We start from the raw sequence: 23597 nt of genomic DNA on the forward strand, positions 1-23597 counted from the left end.
CACCGGAGCATCGCCATTCAGCGGCCGAAAACTCAAGGGAATCCAAGACTCGGTCACTCCTTCAAGCTGCTCCACGGAAATGTTCGCACCCTCCTGGACTCCAGCGAAAAAAGCGACAGACCGCAACAGAAGCTCAGCCTTCTTCTTGGTTCTTTCGGTAAAGTCACGTAGAAGGAAAATTATACAAATAAAACATAATAAAATTATTCTCACGACGTTTCGGCCACAAGGCAGAGTCAGACTCTGCCTTCTCGACATACCCGTTCTCCACCTGAAGACGGCTGCTTGCGTTGTGGCCGAAACGTCGTGAGAATTGTATTTTATTATGTTTTATTTTTTATTATTTTATTATTTTCCTCCTACGTGACTTTACCGAAAGAACCAAGAAGATGAATCCCTGCAGTCACGAAAGCTTTAAATAGAAGCTCAGCCCTCGCGGCCCACGAACTCAGAGAATACAACCGGGACGTACGGAGTTCCACACATCGAGTCATCCTGCATTGAGGCGAGCGTGGCTGAACGACCACGTGTCACCCGCGTGCCTGATCACCGCCCCCCGCCCTCCCGTCGAGTTCTCTACGGGGGGGGAGGGGGGGGGGGCAACTCAGCACAGCCAAACGCTCCGCTGGAGGACAGAGAAAGCGCTTCAAGGACCACAGCAAGGACCCGCTGAAGCGCTGTAACATCGATCCCTCAAGCCTGGCACCCCCTGGCGCTGAACAGGTCCACCTGGCAGTCCACCTGGTGGTCCACCTTGCGGTCCACCAGAGGGGTTCAGCAGCACCGGGAAGACGCCGTCTCACAGAGGAGACGCGAGAGACGCACCCGGAGACACCAAGGCGCAGCTGGAATGACGCCATCCGACACCCGACACGCACACCGCGTGTTCCATCTGGGGCAGAGCGCTCGCGTCCACAGCCATCCACAAGAGGAGCAATCGTCATCATCGTCTTTGATGGAGGTAGGGCCGGAGGTGGGGTCGGAGGCGGCGTCTCGGGCGTTTCAGAAGGATTTACTGCCCTGGGACACAGGCGAGATGCCGTTGTTCAGCACCTCGGCCAGCTCCTGCGCATGCGCGGGGGGGGGAGGGGCACAACGAGAGAGACGCGTCGCGAGTGGTGGATCACGTGTGCAGCATGCGTTCACCATGCGTGTATCGTGTGTGCGTCACGTGTGCGTCACATGTGTGGGTGATGTGTACACAATGTGTGCGTCACGTGTGCATCACGTGTGCATCCATGTGTAGGTGATGTGTACACAATGTGTGCGTCACGTGTGCGTCACGTGTGCATCCATGTGTGGGTGATGTGTACACAATGATCTACTACTGGACGAGGGCCTCCCCACGTGGAGTTTGTTTGACCATACTTCACCGCGCTGGTCGGCGTGGCTTGGTGAAGACGGAGTGTAATTTTAGTATTTTTATTTGACCAGGTAAGGCCCCACTGAGCTGTGTATATCTTCTTCAGAAGCGACCTGGCACATCACGAATGACGGCTCAACGAAGTGGGCTTATCATCATCATCATCATCACGTGGACATTTCTAGCAAGTCGCCGACAAACACTCTGAACGCGCGACGTTGATTGCAAATGTGGAGCGGGAACAAGTATAACCCGTAAAAACAAAGTTTTTCACTATAAATCCTTTATATGCGTGGCGGCTAGAGTCCTCTCGTCCTCTGGCTTGAGATGGCTGCCACCTATGGGTCAGATGATTGCATTGCACCATTAAGCTATTGGTAATTAAATATAATTTTTTTGTCCTAGAAAGTGTAAAATTTTGGAAACATTTTTTAACGAACATTAATTGTCACGCACGACGAGTCTGTGTGGAAAATGTCAGCTCGATTGGATCACGGGAAGTGGGTTAAAAAACGACCGAAAGATTTGCACGGTCGTAAGCGCGCAAGCAAGCGAACTTAATATAAAGGATTTAAAAATCGGAGGATCCGGAGAAAAATCACGCAACCACGGGGAGAGAGAGACACACACACACACTCCAAATATGCAACAACAGGCGTCAGGGTTACCGGGAAGGGGAAGAAATAAACTCGATTACAAAGAAACGAGTTTGTCAAATCTAGACAATTCCGAATATCGGAAGGACGAAGAGCGTTCCAGACGGCCGCACAAGCGCATCTGAATGCGCGCGATGATGCGGTGACCACCGTCTTTGTTCGAAGCCGCTGCTGCTGCGAGGACGCGCGGAGTGTCGCGTGGCGGTGGTTCATGCTCCTTCACGAAATCGGCGAGGTATCGTGGTTCATTTGTGGCAAGCACTTTGCGTGTAGTGGGCGCGTTCCTTACGTGTGCGCGAGTGCGTGAGAGCGCGTACGTACGTTGAATCGACCGTTCTATAGGATACGGTGGGGGGGGAGGGGGGGGTCAGGCGTACGTACGCAGGTGGGGGGGGGGGGGTGTAAAAAGTCCACGTGCGTACAGGAAGGGGGGGAGGGGTCAAGTTTTGACAGATTTTTTTGCGTACCTACGGAATGTATGGCCCCCCTTGCCGGCCGTGGCTAACATCAAGTGACGAGTGAAACCTCATCCAGCCGTGCGTAGCCGACCGTGCCAACCGGAGGTGCGAACGCGCCGCCCGGCGCACCGAACCGAACCGAAGCGACCAAGCGAGCGAGCGAACGAACCCGGCATGCCGGCGAATGCGAGCCTCACCCTCTCGGTGAGCTCGTGCGTGTGGTGCAGCGAGTGCTCCATCTCCACGAACATGCGGCGCTGCTCGTTGCGAGCCAGGCGGCACGTGAGCCACGCGGACGCGGCGCAGCCCGCCACCCCGACGCCCGCCACGCTCAGCGACGCCACCGCCACGTGCCCCTCCGGACGACCCGCGGCACCGCCGCCGCGGCGCCAGCTCCGCTGCTGGCGCGGCGACGCCGGTCTCGGCCTTCGCGGTGGTTGCGCAACCGGGCCGGAGGCGGCTGCTTTGGCTGTTGTCTCGCCAGCTGTTGCACCAGCTGTCCATCCAGTTGTTGTCCCAGCTGTCCATCCAGCTGTCCATCCAGCTGTTGTCCCAGCTGTAGCATCAGCTGTCTCGCCAGCTGTTGTCCCAGCTGTCCATCCAGCTGTTGCACCAGCTGTTGCACCAGCTGTTGCACCAGCTGCCTCGCCAGCTGTCGCCGCCCCGGCTGGGGCCGACGCGACGGCGGTGAGGTTTGGGGAGGCGCCCCCGGAGTGGTCGTGCACCCACACGAAGCGGAAACTCAGGATGCCGGCGATGAGTCCGCAGATGCAGAGAGCAGAGAAGAGAATCATCTGGGCAAGGGGTGGGGGGAGGAGGAGAGGGGGTGGAGGAGGGGGCAGAGGTGCGGGGAGGAGGGGCGGGGAGAGGAGGGAGTGGAGGAGCGGGGAGAGGAGGAGGGGCGGAGGAGGGGGATGAGGGGGGAGGAGGGGGGGAGGAGGAGCGGGGGGAGGAGGAGGGGGGGAGGAGGGGTGGAGGAGGGGGAGGAACGGGGCAAGGAGGAGGGGGAGGAGTGGGGGGAGGAGAGAGGGGGGAGGAGGGGGAAGAGGAGGAAGAGGAGGAGGGGGAGGAGGGGCGGGGGGAGGAGGGGGTAAGGAGGAGCGGGGGGAGGAGGAGTGGGGGGAGGAAGAGGGGGCGGAGGAGGGGGAGAAACGGGGCAAAAAGGAGGAGGGGGAGGAAGAGGGGAAGGAGCGGGGGGGAGGAGGAGCGGGGGGGGGACAGCTTTAAATAATAATACAGTAATACTCGGGGTGCGTTCCTGAAAGGTGTGACGAATATTGAAACGACGTCAATCAAAGCTATTTACGGGGCAAGCACGGACGTAAGTGGGAACTTATTTAGCTCCGTACGTAGCCAGCCGTGCCCATCGGAGGGTTGGTGGTGGTGGTGGTGGAGGTGGTGGAGGTGGTGGTGGAGGTGGTGGTGGTGGTGGAGGTGGTGGTGGTGGAGGTGGTGGAGGTGGTGGTGGTGGTGGTGATGGAGGTGGTGGTGGTGGTGGTGGTGGTGGTGGTGGAGGTGGTGGTGGTGGTGATGGAGGCGAAGGCTGAGAGACGACGGATAACGAGAAAAGACCTCCGATTAGCGCGGTTGGCTTCGTACGGTGCGAAAGAAGTTCAACGCACGTACATACACAATGCACCAGATACTGATTTGAGGCTGAGTCGACCTAGGTGAGGCCCAGGACCGATTCAGACAATCGTCACTGATGTTGGTCGTGAGAGCGAGAGTCGGACCCGGGTCACCAGGTTCAAGCGCAGTGCGATAACCGCTGCACCACCGCTCCCCATATCCGCACACAAACACCGCGTAGCGCTAACCGCTGGGCCACTGCTGCCACCCCTCATGACGTCACACGGCACACAATCGTTTATGGAGCCACGTGGCCTCCATCCAATTGGGGGACATCCATTCAGGACGTACGCATGGAGGGGGGGTTAACCCAAATGCGTACGCTTGTGTATGGGGGGGTCTACTGACAATGTACGCATAGGAAACGGGGGGGAGGGTGAAGCCTCGATAATAATTTGGCTACGTTGGACCTCAAATGAGCCACAGTTCAGTGTCTCCAGCTGTCAGACAACAAGCACTGCCGGGAGCAGTGGGACTGTGGGAGAGGTGTCACTCGTGTGCCACCGTGCCCCTGACTGCAGCTCAGAGGTCGCAACCGGGTACCCGATACCCGTACCCTACCCGATACCCGGCTACCCGATACCCGGCCAGGTACGGGTACGGGTATCCGTTTGCGACCCTGGTGCGGCCGGGTACGGGTAGGCCGTGAGTCACCGGTGAGTCACCGTTTGTCACTCATTTCGGGTAGGGTACGGGTAGCGTACTGGTACCCATACCCGGCCGGGTACGGGTACCCGTTTGCGACCCTGGTGCGGCCGAGTACGGGTAAGGAATCAAAACCCGTTTGCGACCTCTGCTGCCGGGAGAAGTGGGACTGTGGGAGAGGTGTGACTTCGTGTGCTACCGTGCCCCTGACTGCAGCTATCACGCAGCTCAGCAACATCAGTGGGCAAGGCACGCAACTTAACTCTTTAATGCAGCCGGCGGTGGATCATCTGTTTGCTTCAACAGGTCAATATGATTAATCCTTGATCGTTTCTGCGTGGATTAAATATCGACCGTACTATAGGATACGGTGGGGGGCGGGGGGGGGTCAGGCGTACGTACGCAGGTGGGGGGGAGGGGTGTAAAAAGTCCACGTGTGTGCAGGGAGGGGTGGGAGGGGTCAGGTTTTGACAGATTTTTTTGCGTACCTACGGAATGGATGCCCCCCCTTGCCGGCCGTGGCTAACATCAAGTGACGAGTGAAACCTCATCCAGCCCTGGGCACCCCCCCACCCCAGCCTTCACCAACCCGCACTAAACCCAGCGTGGTGAAGTATGGTCTATCAAATCCAAAGCAAAATTTTATTTAGTTATTTAAAGGCGATTTTTTCTCACCCTCTTAAATCAAGGGCCCTGCACGTGCGTTAATGTTGTTATTATTATTATCCGACAGTTACAACTTTAAATTGCATGCGATTAAAATAATAACAAGATTCATCTACAACCGTGAATGGTGTTACACTCATATGTCGTTTTTATTTGTAAGTGCCAGGCTGAACAAATAACCAAAACAACAACAACAACAACCCCTCACCAACTCTACCACTACTCACTAACTCTACCACTAGAACCTCACTAACTCTACCACTAGAACCTCACTAACTCTACCACTAGAACCTCACTAACTCTACCACTACTCACTAACTCTACCACTACTCACTAACTCTACCACTAGAACCTCACTAACTCTACCACTAGAACCTCACTAACTCTACCACTACTCACTAACTCTACCACTAGAACCTCACTAACTCTACCACTAGAACCTCACTAACTCTACCACTACTCACTAACTCTACCACTAGAACCTCACTAACTCTACCACTAGAACCTCACTAACTCTACCACTAGAACCTCACTAACTCTACCACTAGAACCTCACTAACTCTACCACTACTCACTAACTCTACCACTAGAACCTCACTAACTCTACCACTAGAACCTCACTAACTCTACCACTAGAACCTCACTAACTCTACCACTACTCACTAACTCTACCACTAGAACCTCACTAACTCTACCACTAGAACCTCACTAACTCTACCACTACTCACTAACTCTACCACTAGAACCTCACTAACTCTACCACTAGAACCTCACTAACTCTACCACTACTCACTAACTCTACCACTAGAACCTCACTAACTCTACCACTACTCACTAACTCTACCACTAGAACCTCACTAACTCTACCACTACTCACTAACTCTACCACTAGAACCTCACTAACTCTACCACTAGAACCTCACTTACTCTACCACTACTCACTAACTCTACCACTAGAACCTCACTAACTCTACCACTAGAACCTCACTAACTCTACCACTAGAACCTCACTAACTCTACCACTAGAACCTCACTAACTCTACCACTACTCACTAACTCTACCACTAGAACCTCACTAACTCTACCACTAGAACCTCACTAACTCTACCACTAGAACCTCACTAACTCTACCACTACTCACTAACTCTACCACTAGAACCTCACCAACTCTACCACTAGAACCTCACTAACTCTACCACTAGAACCTCACTAACTCTACCACTACTCACTAACTCTACCACTAGAACCTCACTAACTCTACCACTACTCACTAACTCTACCACTAGAACCTCACTAACTCTACCACTAGAACCTCACTAACTCTACCACTACTCACTAACTCTACCACTAGAACCTCACTAACTCTACCACTAGAACCTCACTAACTCTACCACTACTCACTAACTCTACCACCAGGAACCTCACTAACTCTACCACTAGAACCTCACTAACTCTACCACTAGAACCTCACTAACTCTACCACTACTCACTAACTCTACCACTAGAACCTCACTAACTCTACCACTAGAACCTCACTAACTCTACCACTAGAACCTCACTAACTCTACCACTAGAACCTCACTAACTCTACCACTACTCACTAACTCTACCACTAGAACCTCACTAACTCTACCACTAGAACCTCACTAACTCTACCACTAGAACCTCACTAACTCTACCACTACTCACTAACTTTACCACTAGAACCTCACTAACTCTACCACTAGAACCTCACTAACTCTACCACTAGAACCTCACTAACTCTACCACTAGAACCTCACTAACTCTACCACTACTCACTAACTCTACCACTAGAACCTCACTAACTCTACCACTAGAACCTCACTAACTCTACCACTACTCACTAACTCTACCACTAGAACCTCACTAACTCTACCACTAGAACCTCACTAACTCTACCACTACTCACTAACTCTACCACTAGAACCTCACTAACTCTACCACTAGAACCTCACTAACTCTACCACTACTCACTAACTCTACCACCAGGAACCTCACTAACTCTACCACTAGAACCTCACTAACTCTACCACTAGAACTTCACTAACTCTACCACTACTCACTAACTCTACCACTAGAACCTCACTAACTCTACCACTAGAACCTCACTAACTCTACCACTACTCACTAACTCTACCACTAGAACCTCACTAACTCTACCACTACTCACTAACTCTACCACTAGAACCTCACTAACTCTACCACTAGAACCTCACTAACTCTACCACTAGAACCTCACTAACTCTACCACTAGAACCTCACTAACTCTACCACTACTCACTAACTCTACCACCAGGAACCTCACTAACTCTACCACTAGAACCTCACTAACTCTACCACTAGAACCTCACTAACTCTACCACTACTCACTAACTCTACCACTAGAACCTCACTAACTCTACCACTAGAACCTCACTAACTCTACCACTAGAACCTCACTAACTCTACCACTACTCACTAACTCTACCACTAGAACCTCACTAACTCTACCACTAGAACCTCACTAACTCTACCACTACTCACTAACTCTACCACCAGGAACCTCACTAACTCTACCACTAGAACCTCACTAACTCTACCACTAGAACCTCACTAACTCTACCACTAGAACCTCACTAACTCTACCACTATAACCTCACTAACTCTACCACTAGAACCTCACTAACTCTACCACTAGAACCTCACTAACTCTACCACTACTCACTAACTCTACCACTAGAACCTCACTAACTCTACCACTAGAACCTCACTAACTCTACCACTAGAACCTCACTAACTCTACCACTACTCACTAACTCTACCACTAGAACCTCACTAACTCTACCACTAGAACCTCACTAACTCTACCACTACTCACTAACTCTACCACCAGGAACCTCACTAACTCTACCACTAGAACCTCACTAACTCTACCACTAGAACCTCACTAACTCTACCACTACTCACTAACTCTACCACTAGAACCTCACTAACTCTACCACTAGAACCTCACTAACTCTACCACTACTCACTAACTCTACCACTAGAACCTCACTAACTCTACCACTAGAACCTCACTAACTCTACCACTACTCACTAACTCTACCACTAGAACCTCACTAACTCTACCACTACTCACTAACTCTACCACTAGAACCTCACTAACTCTACCACTAGAACCTCACTAACTCTACCACTACTCACTAACTCTACCACTAGAACCTCACTAACTCTACCACTAGAACCTCACTAACTCTACCACTACTCACTAACTCTACCACCAGGAACCTCACTAACTCTACCACTAGAACCTCACTTACTCTACCACTAGAACCTCACTAACTCTACCACTACTCACTAACTCTACCACTAGAACCTCACTAACTCTACCACTAGAACCTCACTAACTCTACCACTAGAACCTCACTAACTCTACCACTACTCACTAACTCTACCACTAGAACCTCACTAACTCTACCACTAGAACCTCACTAACTCTACCACTAGAACCTCACTAACTCTACCACTACTCACTAACTCTACCACTAGAACCTCACTAACTCCACCACTAGAACCTCACTAACTCTACCACTACTCACTAACTCTACCACTAGAACCTCACTAACTCTACCACTAGAACCTCACTAACTCTACCACTACGATCCGTGATGGTGAACTCCAAACCAGCACACGCACACCGCCCTGCCCCGGCCCGGGCACCACCGTGGGTGGCGAGCGAGGCGACCCACGCAGCGGCCACTCCCGTCACACCGCCTCTTCATCATCATCATCATCCTCATCGTCGTCGTCCTCGTCAGCTCAGTTTGAACTGACTGAGCGTTTCAACAACCACAACAACAACGCATTTCGACGCCGTTGCTTTTCCACCACCTCCACCCCTCCTTCCCTCCCTCCTCTTCCTCCTGCCCGCCACACAACTACGAGAGAGAAAAAAAATCGATGGACATCTCCTGCGGCGGGGGAATCAATAATGCACCGCCCGCCGGTAACCACTTGCGGTACCATCGGCCGGCGAGCGGGGCTCTTATAGTTTGCCTCAGTCACTCTGGCGCCGCGTCCACCTTACACGCAGCAAACTAAAGCGGAGTTTCAATAATTCATGCCTTGCTGGGATTCCGCGCGGCGTTTTTTGCATTTGTGGCGGTGATTTTAAAGCACCCTGGTATATTAAATTTATGAATCGCATAATCAATACAGGGACTCCTCTATTTTCGAACATTCGACTTCCACACTTTGAGGACTGAGAGGAGTAAGTTCAACCACCGTGCAATTGATGGTGGTGGTGGCATCTACATCTACAGAACGTGAAGAACCGGTGGCATCTACATCTACAGAACATGAAGAACCAGTGGCATCTACATCTGCAGAACGTGAAGAACCAGTGGCATCAACATCTGCAGAACGTGAAAAACCGGTGGCATCTACATCTGCAGAACATGAAGAACCAGTGGCATCTACATCTACAGAACATGAAGAACCAGTGGCATCTACATCTGCAGAACGTGAAGAACCAGTGGCATCAACATCTGCAGAACGTGAAAAACCGGTGGCATCTACATCTGCAGAACATGAAGAACCAGTGGCATCTACATCTACAGAACGTGAAGAACCAGTGGCATCTACATCTGCAGAACGTAAAGAATCAGTGGCATCTACATCTGCAGAACGTGAATAACCAGTGGCATCTACATCTGCAGAACGTGAAGAACCAGTGGCATCTACATCTGCAGAACGTGAAGAACCAGTGGCATCTACATCTGCAGAACGTGAAGAACCAGTTGAATCTACATCTGCAGAACGTGAATAACCAGTGGCATCTACATCTGCAGAACGTGAAGAACCAGTGGAATCTACATCTACAGAACGTGAAGAATTAGTGGCATCTACATCTGCAGAACGTAAAGAATCAGTGGCATCTACATCTGCAGAACGTGAATAACCAGTGGCATCTACATCTGCAGAACGTGAAGAACCAGTGGCATCTACATCTGCAGAACGTGAAGAACCAGTGGCATCTACATCTGCAGAACGTGAAGAACCAGTGGAATCTACATCTGCAGAACGTGAATAACCAGTGGCATCTACATCTGCAGAACGTGAAGAACCAGTGGAATCTACATCTGCAGAACGTAAAGAATCAGTGGCATCTACATCTGCAGAACGTGAAAAACCAGTGGCATCTACATCTACAAAACGTGAAGAACCAGTGGCATCTGCATCTGCAGAACGTGAAGAACCAGTGGCATCTACATCTACAAAACGTGAAGAACCAGTGGCATTTACATCTGCAGAACGTGAAGAATCAGTGGCATCTACATCTACAAAACGTGAAGAACCAGTGGCATCTGCATCTGCAGAACGTGAAGAACCAGTGGCATCTGCATCTGCAGAACGTGAAAAACCAGTGGCATCTACATCTACAAAACGTGAAAAACCAGTGGCATCTACATCTGCAGAACGTGAAGAACCAGTGGCATCTACATCTACAAAACGTGAAGAACGAGTGGCATCTACATCTGTAGAACGTGAAGAATCAGTGGCATCTACATCTGCAGAACGTAAAGAATCAGTGGCATCTACATCTGCAGAACGTGAATAACCAATGGCATCTACATCTGCAGAACGTGAAGAACCAGTGGCATCTACATCTGCAGAACGTGAAGAACCAGTGGCATCTACATCTGCAGAACGTGAAGAACCAGTGGAATCTACATCTGCAGAACGTGAATAACCAGCGGCATCTACATCTGCAGAACGTGAAGAACCAGTGGAATCTACATCTGCAGAACGTGAATAACCAGTGGCATCTACATCTGCAGAACGTAAAGAATCAGTGGCATCTACATCTGCAGAACGTGAATAACCAGTGGCATCTACATCTGCAGAACGTGAAAAACCAGTGGAATCTACATCTGCAGAACGTGAAGAACCAGTGGCATCTACATCTGCAGAACGTGAAGAACCAGTGGCATCTACAGAAAATGAATAACCAGTGGCATTTACATTTACAGAACATGAAGAACCGGCGGCATCTACATCTACAGAACGTGAAGAACCAGTGGCATCTACATCTGCAGAACGTGAAGAACCAGTGGCATCTACATCTACAGAACGTGAAGAACCAGTGGCATTTACATCTGCAGAACGTGAAGAACCAGTGGCATCTACATCTGCAGAACGTGAAGAACCAGTGGCATCTACATCTGCAGAACGTGAAGAACCAGTGGCATCTACATCTGCAGAACGTGAAGAACCAGTGGCATCTACATCTGCAGAACGTGAAGAACCAGTGGCATCTACATCTACAGAACGTGAAGAACCAGTGACATCTACATCTGCAGAACGTGAAGAATCAGTGGCATCTACATCTGCAGAACGTAAAAAATCAGTGGCATCTACATCTGCAGAACGTGAATAACCAGTGGCATCTACATCTGCAGAACATGAAGAACCAGTGGCATCTACATCTGCAGAACGTGAAGAAGCAGTGGCATCTACATCTGCAGAACGTGAAGAACCAGTGGCATTTACATCTGCAGAACGTGAAGAATCAGTGGAATCTACATCTACAAAACGTGAAGAACCAGTGGCATCTGCATCTGCAGAACGTGAAGAACCAGTGGCATCTGCATCTGCAGAACGTGAAAAACCAGTGGCATCTACATCTACAAAACGTGAAAAAACCAGTGGCATCTACATCTGCAGAACGTGAAGAACCAGTGGCATCTACATCTACAAAACGTGAAGAACCAGTGGCATCTACATCTGCAGAACGTGAAGAATCAGTGGCATCTACATCTGCAGAACGTAAAGAATCAGTGGCATCTACATCTGCAGAACGTGAATAACCAATGGCATCTACATCTGCAGAACGTGAAGAACCAGTGGCATCTACATCTGCAGAACGTGAAGAACCAGTGGCATCTACATCTGCAGAACGTGAAGAACCAGTGGAATCTACATCTGCAACGTGAATAACCAGCGGCATCTACATCTGCAGAACGTGAAGAGCCAGTGGAATCTACATCTGCAGAACGTGAATAACCAGTGGCATCTACATCTGCAGAACGTAAAGAATCAGTGGCATCTACATCTGCAGAACGTGAATAACCAGTGGCATCTACATCTGCAGAACGTGAAAAACCAGTGGAATCTACATCTGCAGAACGTGAAGAACCAGTGGCATCTACATCTGCAGAACGTGAAGAACCAGTGGCATCTACATCTGCAGAACGTGAAGAACCAGTGGCATCTACAGAAAATGAATAACCAGTGGCATTTACATTTACAGAACATGAAGAACCGGCGGGCATCTACATCTACAGAACGTGAAGAACCAGTGGCATCTACATCTGCAGAACGTGAAGAACCAGTGGCATCTACATCTGCAGAACGTGAAGAACCAGTGGCATCTACATCTACAGAACGTGAAGAACCAGTGACATCTACATCTGCAGAACGTGAAGAATCAGTGGCATCTACATCTGCAGAACGTAAAAAATCAGTGGCATCTACATCTGCAGAACGTGAATAACCAGTGGCATCTACATCTGCAGAACGTGAAGAAGCGGTGGCATCTACATCTGCAGAACGTGAAGAACCCGTGGAATCTACATCTGCAGAACGTGAAGAACCAGTGGCATCTACATCTGCAGACCGTGACGAAACCCGTGGAATCTACATCTGCAGAGCGTGAAGAACCAGTGGAATCTACATCTGCAGAACGTAAAGAATCAGTGGCATCTACATCTGCAGAACGTGGAATAACCAGTGGCATCTACATTTGCAGAACGCGAAGAACCAGTGGCATCTACATCTGTAGAACGTGAAGAACCAGTGGCATCTACATCTGCAGAACGTGAAGAACCAGTGGCATCTACATCTGCAGAACGTGAAGAACCCGTGGATCTACATCTGCAGAACGTGAAGAACCATTGACGTCTACATCTGCAGAACGTGAAGAACCAGTGGCATCTACATCTACAGAACACGAAGAACCAGTGGGCATCTACATCTACAGAACATGAAGAACCGGCGGCATCTACATCTGCAGAAGGTGAAGAACCAGTGGCATCTACAGCTGCAAAACATGAAGAACTGGTGGCATCTACATCTACAGAACGTGAAGATCCTCCACATGTAGAATTGACACCACGCGTTTAGAGAATTTGGCTGCTATAGGTATAGTTATTTTGGCGCCACGGTGGGCTAGGAGATGTTAACTACGTGGCCTGGTATACAGGAGGTCGTGGGTTCGATCCTGACCCTGACGCCTGCTGCTGTATATTTGGAGTTTGCGTGTCTCTCTCTGTCATTATCATCACGGTGGCTAGGAGATGTTAACTCGCCTGGTATACAGGAGGTCGTGGGTTCAATCCTGACACTGACGCCTGCTGTATATTTGGAGTCTGCGTGTATCTCTCTCTTTCGCTCATCACGATGGCTAGGAGATGTTAACTACCCCGCCTGGTCTACAGGAGGTCGTGGGGTTCGATCCTGACCCTGACGCCTGCTGCTGCTGTATATTTGGAGCTTGCGGGTCTCCCTCTCTCCGCGGTCGCGTGAAATTTCCCCCCGCGTGTTTCCCCCCTCCACATTCAGAATCAGCGTCACGCGCGATATAATTTCCACGCGACGGTGACAATCCACTTTCCTTGGGCTATCGTTCGCGATAGCCGACGTCGCTTCGTACAGCTCAGCGGGCCTGAGCCTGGGTGAAATACAACGAAGGCGACCGCGGCGGCCCCACTCACCAGCCTCCCCGACTTTCTCTTTGCGCAGAAGACGCCGCACACGCCGCAGAGCAGGAACTGCGGGGGGAGAGAGCGGTCACGGGGGGGAGGGGGGTCACGGGGGGGGGGGGGGGGGGGAGTCACGGGGGGGGGGGGGGGGTGAGAGTCACGGGGGGGGGGGGGGGGAGAGTCACGTGGGGGGAGTCACGGGGGGGGGGGGGGGTCACGGGGGGGGGGGGAGAGTCATGGGGGGGGAGTCACGGGGGGGGGAGAGTCACGGGGGGGGAGTCACGGGGGGGAGTCCACGGGGGGGGGGGGGGGGTAGAGTCACGGGGGGGGAGTCACGGGGCGGGAGTCACGGGGGGGGGGGAGAGTCACGGGGGGGGAGAGAGTCTCGGGGGGGAGTCACGGGGGGGGGAGTCACGGGGGGGGAGTCACGGGGGGGAGAGTCACGGGGGGGGGAGAGTCACGGGGGGGGAGAGTCACGGGGGGGGGAGTCACGGGGGGGAGTCACGGGGGGGGGGGGGGGTAGAGTCACGGGGGGGGAGTCACGGGGCGGGAGTCACGGGGGGGGGGAGAGTCACGGGGGGGGGGAGAGTCACGGGGGGGGAGTCACGGGGGGGGGGAGTCACGGGGGGGGGGGGGGTCACGGGGGGGGGGTCACGGGGGGGGAGTCACGGGGGGGGAGAGTCACGGGGGGGGGGAGAGTCACGGGGGGGGAGTCACGGGGGGGGGGAAGAGTCACGGGGGGGGGAGTCACGGGGGGGAGAGTCACGGGGGGGAGAGTCACGGGGGGGGGGGGGGTCACGGGGGGGAGTCACGGGGGGGGGAGTCACGGGGGGGAGTCACGGGGGGGGGGGGGAGAGTCACGGGGGGGGTCACGGGGGGGGAGTCACGGGGGGAGAGTCACGGGGGGGGGTCACGGGGGGGAGGGGAGAGTCACGGGGGGGAGTCACGGGGGGGGGGGGAGTCACGGGGAGGGGGGGTCACGGGGGGGAGAGTCACGGGGGGGAGTCACGGGGGGGGGGGTCACGGGGGGGAGTCACGGGGGGGAGAGTCACGGGGGGGGGGGTCACGGGGGGGGGGAGTCACGGGGGGGGGTCACGGGGGGGAGGGAGAGTCACGGGGGGGAGTCACGGGGGGGGGGGGAGTCACGGGGAGGGGGGGTCACGGGGGGGGAGAGTCACGGGGGGGGGGGGGGTCACGGGGAGGGGGGGGGACACGGGGAGGGGGGGGGAGTCACGGGGGGGGGGAGGAGAGTCACGGAGGGGGGGGAGTCACAGGGGAGAGTCACGGGGGGAGAGTCACGGGGGGGGGCCGGGGGGTCACGGGGAGGGGGGGTCACGGGGAGGGGGGGGTCACGGGGAGGGGGGGTCACGGGGAGGGGGGGAGTCACGGGGGGGAGTCACGGGGGGGGGGGAGAGTCACGGGGGGGGGGGGTCACGGGGAGGGGGGGGTCACGGGGAGGGGGGGGTCACGGGAGGGGGGGGTCACGGGGAGGGGGGAGTCACGGGGGGGGAGTCACGGGGGGGGGGGAGAGTCACGGGGGGGGGGGTCACGAGGGGGGAGTCACGGGGGGGGGTCACGGGGAGGGGAAGGGAGTCACGGGGGGGGAGGGTCACGGGGGGGATAGTCACGGGGGGGAGTCACGGGGGGGGAGAGTCACGGGAGGGGGGTCACGGGGGAGGGGGAGGAGAGTCATGGGGGTGGAGTCACGGGGGGAGAGTCACGGGGGGGAGTCACGGTGGGGGGGAGTCACGGAGGGGGAGAGTCACGGGGGGGGGGGTCACGGGGGGGAGGGGGGAGTCACGGGGGGGGAGAGTCACGGGGGGTCACGGGGAAGGGGGGGTCACGGGGGGGAGGGTCACGTGGGGGAGAGTCACGGGGGGGAGAGTCACGGGGGGGGGGGGAGAGTCACGGGGGGGGGAGAGTCACGGGGGGGGGGGGGGGGTCACGGGGGGGGGGGTCACGGGGAGGGGGGGGTCACGGGGAGGGGAGAGTCACGGGGGGGGGGGTCACGGGGAGGGGAGAGTCACGGGGGGGGGGTCACGGGGATGGGGGTCACGGGGGGGGAGAGTCACGGGGGGGGGGGGGGGTCACGGGGAGGGGGGTCACGGGGAGGGGGGGAGTCACGGGGGGGGGTCACGGGGGGGGGGAGAGTCACGGGGGGGGGGTCACGGGGAGGGGGAGTCACGGGGGGGGGGAGTCACGGGGAGGGGAGGAGAGTCACGGGGGGGGGGAGAGTCACGGGGGGGGGGAGAGTCACGGGGGGGGGGAGAGTCACGGGGGGGGGTCACGGGGAGGGGGGGGTCACGGGGGGAGGGTCACGGGGGGGGAGTCACGGGGGGGGGTCACGGGGAGGGGCGGGGTCACGGGGAGGGGAGAGTCACGGGGAGGGGGGGGGAGTCACGGGGGGAGAGTCACGGGGGGGGTCACGGGGAGGGGAGGAGAGTCACGGGGGGGGGGTCACGGGGGGGGGGGAGAGTCACGGGGGGGAGAGTCACGGGGGGGGGGTCACGGGGAGGGGGGGTCACGGGGGGGGGGGGAGAGTCAAGGGGGGGGGGGAGTCACGGGGGGGGGTCACGGGGAGGGGGGGTCACGGGGGAGGGGAGAGTCACGGGGGGGGGGGGTCACGGGGAGGGGAGAGTCACGGGGGGGGGGGTCACGGGGAGGGGGGTCACGGGGAGGGGGGGAGTCACGGAGGGGGAGGGTCACGGGGGGGGAGAGTCACGGGGGGGTCACGGGGAGGGGGGGGGGTCACGGGGAGGGGAGGAGAGTCACGGGGGGGGGAGTCACGGGGGGGGGGAGAGTCACGGGGGGGAGTCACGGGGGGGGGGGTCACAGGGAGGGGGGGGGTCACGGGGAGGGGGGGGGGGTCACGGGGGGGGGGAGTCACGGGGGGGGGGGGGTCACGGGGGAGGGGGGGTCACGGGGAAGGGAGTCACGGGGGAGGAGAGTCACGGGGGGGGAGAGTCACGGGGGGGGGGGGGGGGAAGTCACGGGGGGGGAGTCACGGGGGGGGGAGAGTCACGGGGGGGGGGAGAGTCACGGGGGGGGGGGGTCACGGGGGGGAGAGTCACGGGGGGGGAGTCACGGGGGGGGGTCACGGGGAGGGGGGGGTCACGGGGAGGGGGGGGAGTCACGGGGGGGGGTCACGGGGGGGGGGTCACGGGGGGGAGAGTCACGGGGGGGGGGTCACGGGGGGGGGAGTCATGGGGGGGGTCACCGGGGGGGGGGAGAGTCACGGGGGGGGGGGTCACGGGGAGGGGGGGGGGGTCACGGGGGGGGGAGAGTCACGGGGAGAGTCAACCTCACCACACTCTCCACCTACTCACCCCTACTCACTCAGGTCAACCTCACTGTATTCACCTTCACACTGTCTGCGTCACATAGAACACGCGTAGAACACGTGTACACACACACATGTAGAACACGTGTACACACACACGTAGAACACGTGCACACACACGCGTAGAACACGTGTACACACACACATGTAGAACACGTGTACACACACACGTAGAACACGTGCACACACACACGTAGAACACGTGTACACACACACGTAGAACACGTGTACACACACACACGTAGAACATGTGTACACACACACACGTAGAACACGTGCACACACACACGTAGAACACGTGTACACACACACACGTAGAACATGTGTACACACAAAACACACGTAGAAGACGCGTACACACACAGCGACGTACGTGTGAGGGGGTTGAAGCGACGCAAATCGAGTAGCGGTGTTAATAATAAAGTGACGACGTAGCTGTATTAATAAGTGATGACGTAGCTGTATTAACAAGTGATGACGTAGCTGTATTAATAAGTGATGACGTAGCTGTATTAACAAGTGATGACGTAGCTGTATTAACAAGTGATGACGTAGCTGTATTAATAAGTGATGACGTAGCTGTATTAACAAGTGATGACGTAGCTGTATTAATAAGTGATGACGTAGCTGTATTAACAAGTGACGACGTAGCTACATTAATTGGTGATGACGTAGCTGTATTAACAAGTGATGACGTAGCTGTATTAACACGTGATGACATAGCTGTATTAATAAGTGATGACGTAGCTGTATTAATAAGTGATGACGTAGCTGTATTAACAAGTGATGACGTAGCTGTATTAATAAGTGATGACGTAGCTGTATTAACAAGTGATGACGTAGCTGTATTAACAAGTGATGACGTAGCTGTATTAATAAGTGACGACGTAGCTACATTAATTGGTGATGACGTAGCTGTATTAACAAGTGATGACGTAGCTGTATTAACAAGTGATGACATAGCTGTATTAATAAGTAATGACGTAGCTGTATTAATAAGTGATGACGTAGCTGTATTAATAAGTTATGACGTAGCTGTATTAATAAGTGATGACGTAGCTGTATTAACAAGTGATGATGTAGCTGTATTAACAAGTGATGACGTAGCTGTATTAATAAGTGATGACGTAGCTGTATTAATAAGTGATGACGTAGCTGTATTAATAAGTTATGAGGTAGCTGTATTAATAAGTGGTGACGTAACTGTATTAATAAGTGATGGCGTAGCTGTATTAACAAGTGATGACGTAGCTGTATTAATAAGTGATGACGTAGCTGTATTAATAAGTGATGACGTAGCTGTATTAATAAGTGATGACGTAGCTGTATTAATAAGTTATGACGTAGCTGTATTAATAAGTTATGACGTAGCTGTATTAACAAGTGATGACTAGGCTGTATTAACAAGTGATGACGTAGCTGTATTAACAAGTGATGACGTAGCTGTATTAACAAGTGATGACGTAGCTGTATTAACAAGTGATGACGTAGCTGTATTAACAAGTGATGACGTAGCTGTATTAACAAGTGATGACGTAGCTGTATTAATAGGTGATGACGTAGCTGTATTAATAGGTGATGACGTAGCTGTATTAACAAGTGATGACGTAGCTGTATTAATAAGTGATGACGTAGCTGTATTAACAAGTGATGACGTAGCTGTATTAATAAGTGATGACGTAGCTGTATTAACAAGTGATGACGTAGCTGTATTAATAAGTGATGACGTAGCTGTATTAATAAGTGATGACGTAGCTGTATTAATAAGAGATGACGTATCTGTATTAATAAGTGATGACGTAGCTGTATTAATAAGTGATGACGTAGCTGTATTAATAAGTGATAACGTAGCTGTATTAATAAGTGATGACGTAGCTGTATGAATAAGTGATGACGTAGCTGTATTAATAAGTGATGACGTATTCGCAAGTGACGACGTATCTGCGAAACGACGTAAAATGGGGAGGGGGAGTGAGACGTACATCGGGGTATCCTCTAAACACCGCCCCCCTCCCTCCAACTCCACCGCCCCCCCCCCCAAAGGCTTAGAACGCCAAGCGGTCGGTAAGAAAGAGTGTCGTAATAAATAATAATACTAATGAGGGTTAATGCGGTGTCTTGAAATTGCACTAAGGTTATTATCCTGTGAGAGGCTGAGCGGGGGAGAGGAGGAGGGAGGCAGGCGGCTCCTAAGTGGGGCCGCGCGACGGGACGAGCGGGGAGAGAAGCGGGTGGGTGATGGTGGGTGAGTGGGTGAGTGGATGGGTGAGTGGGTGGGTGAGTGAGTGGGTGAGTGAGTGGGTGAGTGAATGAGTGGGTGAGTGGGTGGGTGGGTGAGTGGGTGGGTGGGTAAGTGGATGGGTGGGTGAGTGAGTGGGTGGGCGAGGCAGCGGGTGAGTGGGTGGGCGAGTGAGTGAATGGGTGAGTGAGTGGGTGGGTGAGTCAGCGGGTGAGTGGGTGGGTGAGCGAGTGAGTGGGCGAGTGAGTGGGTGGATGAGTGGGTGAGTGAGTGGGTGGGTGAGTCAGCGGGTGAGTGGGTGGGTGAGCGAGTGGGTGGGTGAGCGAGTGGGTGGGCGAGTGAGTGGGTGGATGAGTGGGTGGTGAGTGGGTGGGTGAGTCAGCGGGTGAGTGGGTGGGTGAGCGAGTGGGTGGGTGAGCGAGTGGGTGGGCGAGTGAGTGGGTGAGTGGGTGGGTGAGTGGGTGAGTGAGTGAGTGAGTCAGCGGGTGAGTGGGTGGGCAAGTGAGTGAGTGGGTGAGTGAGTGGGTGGGTGAGTCAGCGGGTGAGTGAGTGGGCGAGTGGGTGAATTAGCGAGTGGGTGGGCGAGTGAGTGGGTGGATGAGTGGGTGGGTGAGTGGGTGGGTGAGTCAGCAGGTGAGTGGGTGAGCGAGTGCGTGGGTGGGTGAGTGAGTGGGTGGGTGAGTCAGCAGGTGAGTGGGTGGGCGAGTGGGTGAATGAGCGAGTGAGCAGTCAGATCATCTCGTTGATGATTCGCTCGGAGCTCCCGTCACAGTTGACGGATTCGAATCGGCACGCGCGGTCCAAAAAGCTTTCTAATTCACTCGATGTTGTTAACCCCCCCCCCCCCCACAAGCGCTGATTGTACATCGGTCATAGCCCTGGGCTTAATACAATACAAACACACACACACGTATAAAAAAACACACACGAATAAAAACCCACACATACACAAGAGTTAAATGTTTAAAAAAAAAACCTTGTCGCATTGCAGTGCCCAAGAGCAATGGGAGTGATGTGGCGATGCGAAAAGACGACGACACTCTCGCCTACCCCCCCCCCCCGCCGTGGAAGTGTGACAGCGACTGTTGCCTGTGGTGGCAATAAGGTTGAGTGTGGTGAGAGTGTGGTGAGTGTATGGTGAGTGTGTGGTGAGTGTGGTGAGTGTGTACGGGGAGCGGTGGTGTAGCGGTTAGCGCGCTGCGCTACGAACCCGGCGACCCGGGTTCGATTCCCGCTCACGGCCAACACCCAGTTGACGATTGTCTGAACCGGTCCTGGGCCTCCTCTAGGTCGACTCAGCCTCAAATGAGTACCCGGTGCGGTGTGTAAACGTCGCCACTGGGGAGACAAAGGCGGTCGGGCGTGGTGCTGGCCACCCACCCCCTCGTGTACCGTTCTGACCTTCATAGGTGCTCGCTAACAGCACTTGCCCCTACAGTCTGTTCAGGCTATACGGGGGATCTTTGACTTTGTCTGTGTGTCGTGGGCGATTAGGTGTTACAAGCACACCCTGTGGTTGTGGATCAGTGTGAGTGGTGTGTGTGTGAATTATGTAATTCACGCGTATAACAACCACAAAGATCCCCCGGATAGCAAGTAGCAGAATGTTGGGGCAAGTGCTGTTTGCGAGTAGTAGCACCTATGAAGGCCGGCACACCACCCCCGGCCGCCTTTGTCTCCCCAGTGGCGATCATTACACACCGCACCAGGTACTCATGTGAGGCTGAGTCGACCTAGGGGAGGCCCAGGACCGGTTCAGAATAATCGGCACCGGTGTTGGTCCTGAGTGGGAATCGAACTCGGGTCGCCCGGATCGTAGCGCAGCGCTCCACTACTGTACACACACACCTGTACGCACACACCTGTACACAAACCTGTACACACAGACACCCACATGTACATCCACCGACACAAACACCGACACACACAGACACCGACACACACATATAGACTCACATAGATACACACAGACACACACACCGACACCGACACACAATCATCGACACAAAGACACACATAGATACACACCGACACACACATAGATACACACAGACACACACACACAACCGACACACACAAAAACACACGCACACACCTCAACCACTGCACCACCGCTCCTCTCAAACACATCAGCCCTCCCCGTGCCCCCCGCAACTCACGCAAACTCCGCTCCACAGGGGGGCCCCGTGCCCCAGGCGGACCGGCTGGGCCTCCCGCAACGCCCAGGCCACGGAGGCGGCCCCCAGGGCGATGCTTACGAGGCCGCAGGCCACCTCGAACAGGGCGCAGGCCAGCATGCAGGCCAGCACGTGCCGCGTGGTGCACATCGCTGGGGGCGGCCGCAACGGCGACACAGCTCCAGCCGGCGGGACGCAGCCACCAGCAGCAGCAGCAGCAATAACCAACAACTACCACCAACAACAACCACCCCAACCAACAACCACCACCAATCACTCACTCAATAGCCACCACAACCAACAACCACCACCAATCACTCACTCAATAGCCACCACCACCAAGAACCAATAACCACCCCAACCAACAACCAACAACCACCACCAATCACTCACTCAATAACCACCACCAACAACAACCACCACCACCAAGAACCAATAACCACCCCAAACAACAACCAACAACCACCACCAATCACTCACTCAATAACCACCACCACCACCACCAACCACCACTACCAAGAACCAATAACCACCCCAAACAACAACCAACAACCACCACCAATCACTCACTCAATAACCACCACCACCAACCACCACTACCAAGAACCAATAACCACCCCAAACAACAACCAACAACCACCACCAATCACTCACTCAATAACCACCACCACGACCACCAACCACCACTACCAAGAACCAATAACCACCCCAAACAACAACCAACAACCACCACCAATCACTCACTCAATAACCACCACCACCACCAACAACCACCACCACCAATCACTCACTCAATAACCACCCCAACCACAGCCATCACCAATCACCACCAACCACCATCACCAACCACCACCACCAACCACCACCACCAACCACCACCTCGTTCTTCCTCTGCAGGCTTCTTGAGACAACGCCAGACCAGCCCCCACCGCCTCGCACCCCCCTTTCTTCAGCCAGCCAGAGCCTCTTGGAGGTTAGCTCGCCCGTCAGACAGACAGTCAGCCAGTCATACAGCCATTCATTCAGACAGTTAGTCAGTCAGTCAGCCAGTCATACAGCCAGTCAGTCAGTCAGTCAGCCAGACAGTTAGTCAGTCAGATAGCCAGCCAGTCAGTCAGACAGCCAGTCATTCAGACAGTTAGACAGTCAGTCAGTCAGCCAGTCATACAACCAGTCAGTCAGACAGCCAGTTAGACAGTCAGTCAGCCAGTCATACAGCCAGTCAGTCAGACTAACGTCAGACAGTCAGAGAGTCAGTCAGTCAGACAGTCATACAGCCAGTCAGTCAGCCAGTTACACAGTCAGACAGTCAGTCAGTCAGTCAGACAGACAGTCAGTTAGACTGACGTCAGACAAGCTAGTCAGACAGTCAGTTAGACTGACAGTCATATTCACGAAAGCTTCAAATCTAGACTGACAGTGAGTCCGCCGCATCTCCGACTAGCGCGGTTGGCTGCGTACGGCGCGAAAGAAGTGCGACATACGCGTGCACAGCAGAGCGGGTCGCCGTGAACCCAGCGCCGACATCTGTCCACCCACGTGTGCAAAGCAACAGCGCAGCAAACGGATTCTTGAATCTCCACACAAAAAATGCACCACGGTCAGTCGGCCACACCTCTTCATGCAGCCTCCCCCTCCTCCTCCTCCTCCACGGTCAAGCCG

At 54.5% G+C, this 23597-nt stretch overlaps 1 protein-coding gene across 1 annotated transcript; it reads right to left on the reverse strand.

The window, feature by feature from the left end:
- Nucleotides 1–1002: 1002 nt before the first annotated feature.
- Nucleotides 1003–22085, reverse strand: TMEM196 (transmembrane protein 196). The gene is made up of 5 exons (XM_078619230.1): nt 21918–22085; nt 14192–14248; nt 3207–3271; nt 2612–2870; nt 1003–1065 (listed from the first exon to the last, which is right to left on the reverse strand). The coding sequence occupies exons 1-5, from the start codon at nt 22083–22085 to the stop codon at nt 1003–1005; spliced, it is 612 nt and encodes a 203-aa protein (XP_078475356.1).
- Nucleotides 22086–23597: the final 1512 nt, after the last annotated feature.

Source organism: Lampetra planeri, chromosome 62 (assembly GCF_965212315.1).
Source record: "Lampetra planeri chromosome 62, kcLamPlan1.2.h2, whole genome shotgun sequence".
Taxonomy (NCBI): Eukaryota; Metazoa; Chordata; class Hyperoartia; order Petromyzontiformes; family Petromyzontidae; genus Lampetra; species Lampetra planeri.

What these genes read in the sequence shown, in the direction of transcription:
- TMEM196 (XM_078619230.1), bottom strand. Translation starts at nt 22,085, where the DNA reads ATGTGCACCACGCGGCACGTGCTGGCCTGCATGCTGGCCTGCGCCCTG. An exon ending in AGAGAAAGTCGGGGAGGCTG is followed by an intron (nt 3,272 to 14,191) that starts GTGAGTGGGGCC and finishes CCCCTTGCCCAG; the next exon opens with ATGATTCTCTTCTCTGCTCT. An exon ending in ATCCTGAGTTTCCGCTTCGT is followed by an intron (nt 2,871 to 3,206) that starts GTGGGTGCACGA and finishes CCAGCAGCGGAG; the next exon opens with CTGGCGCCGCGGCGGCGGTG.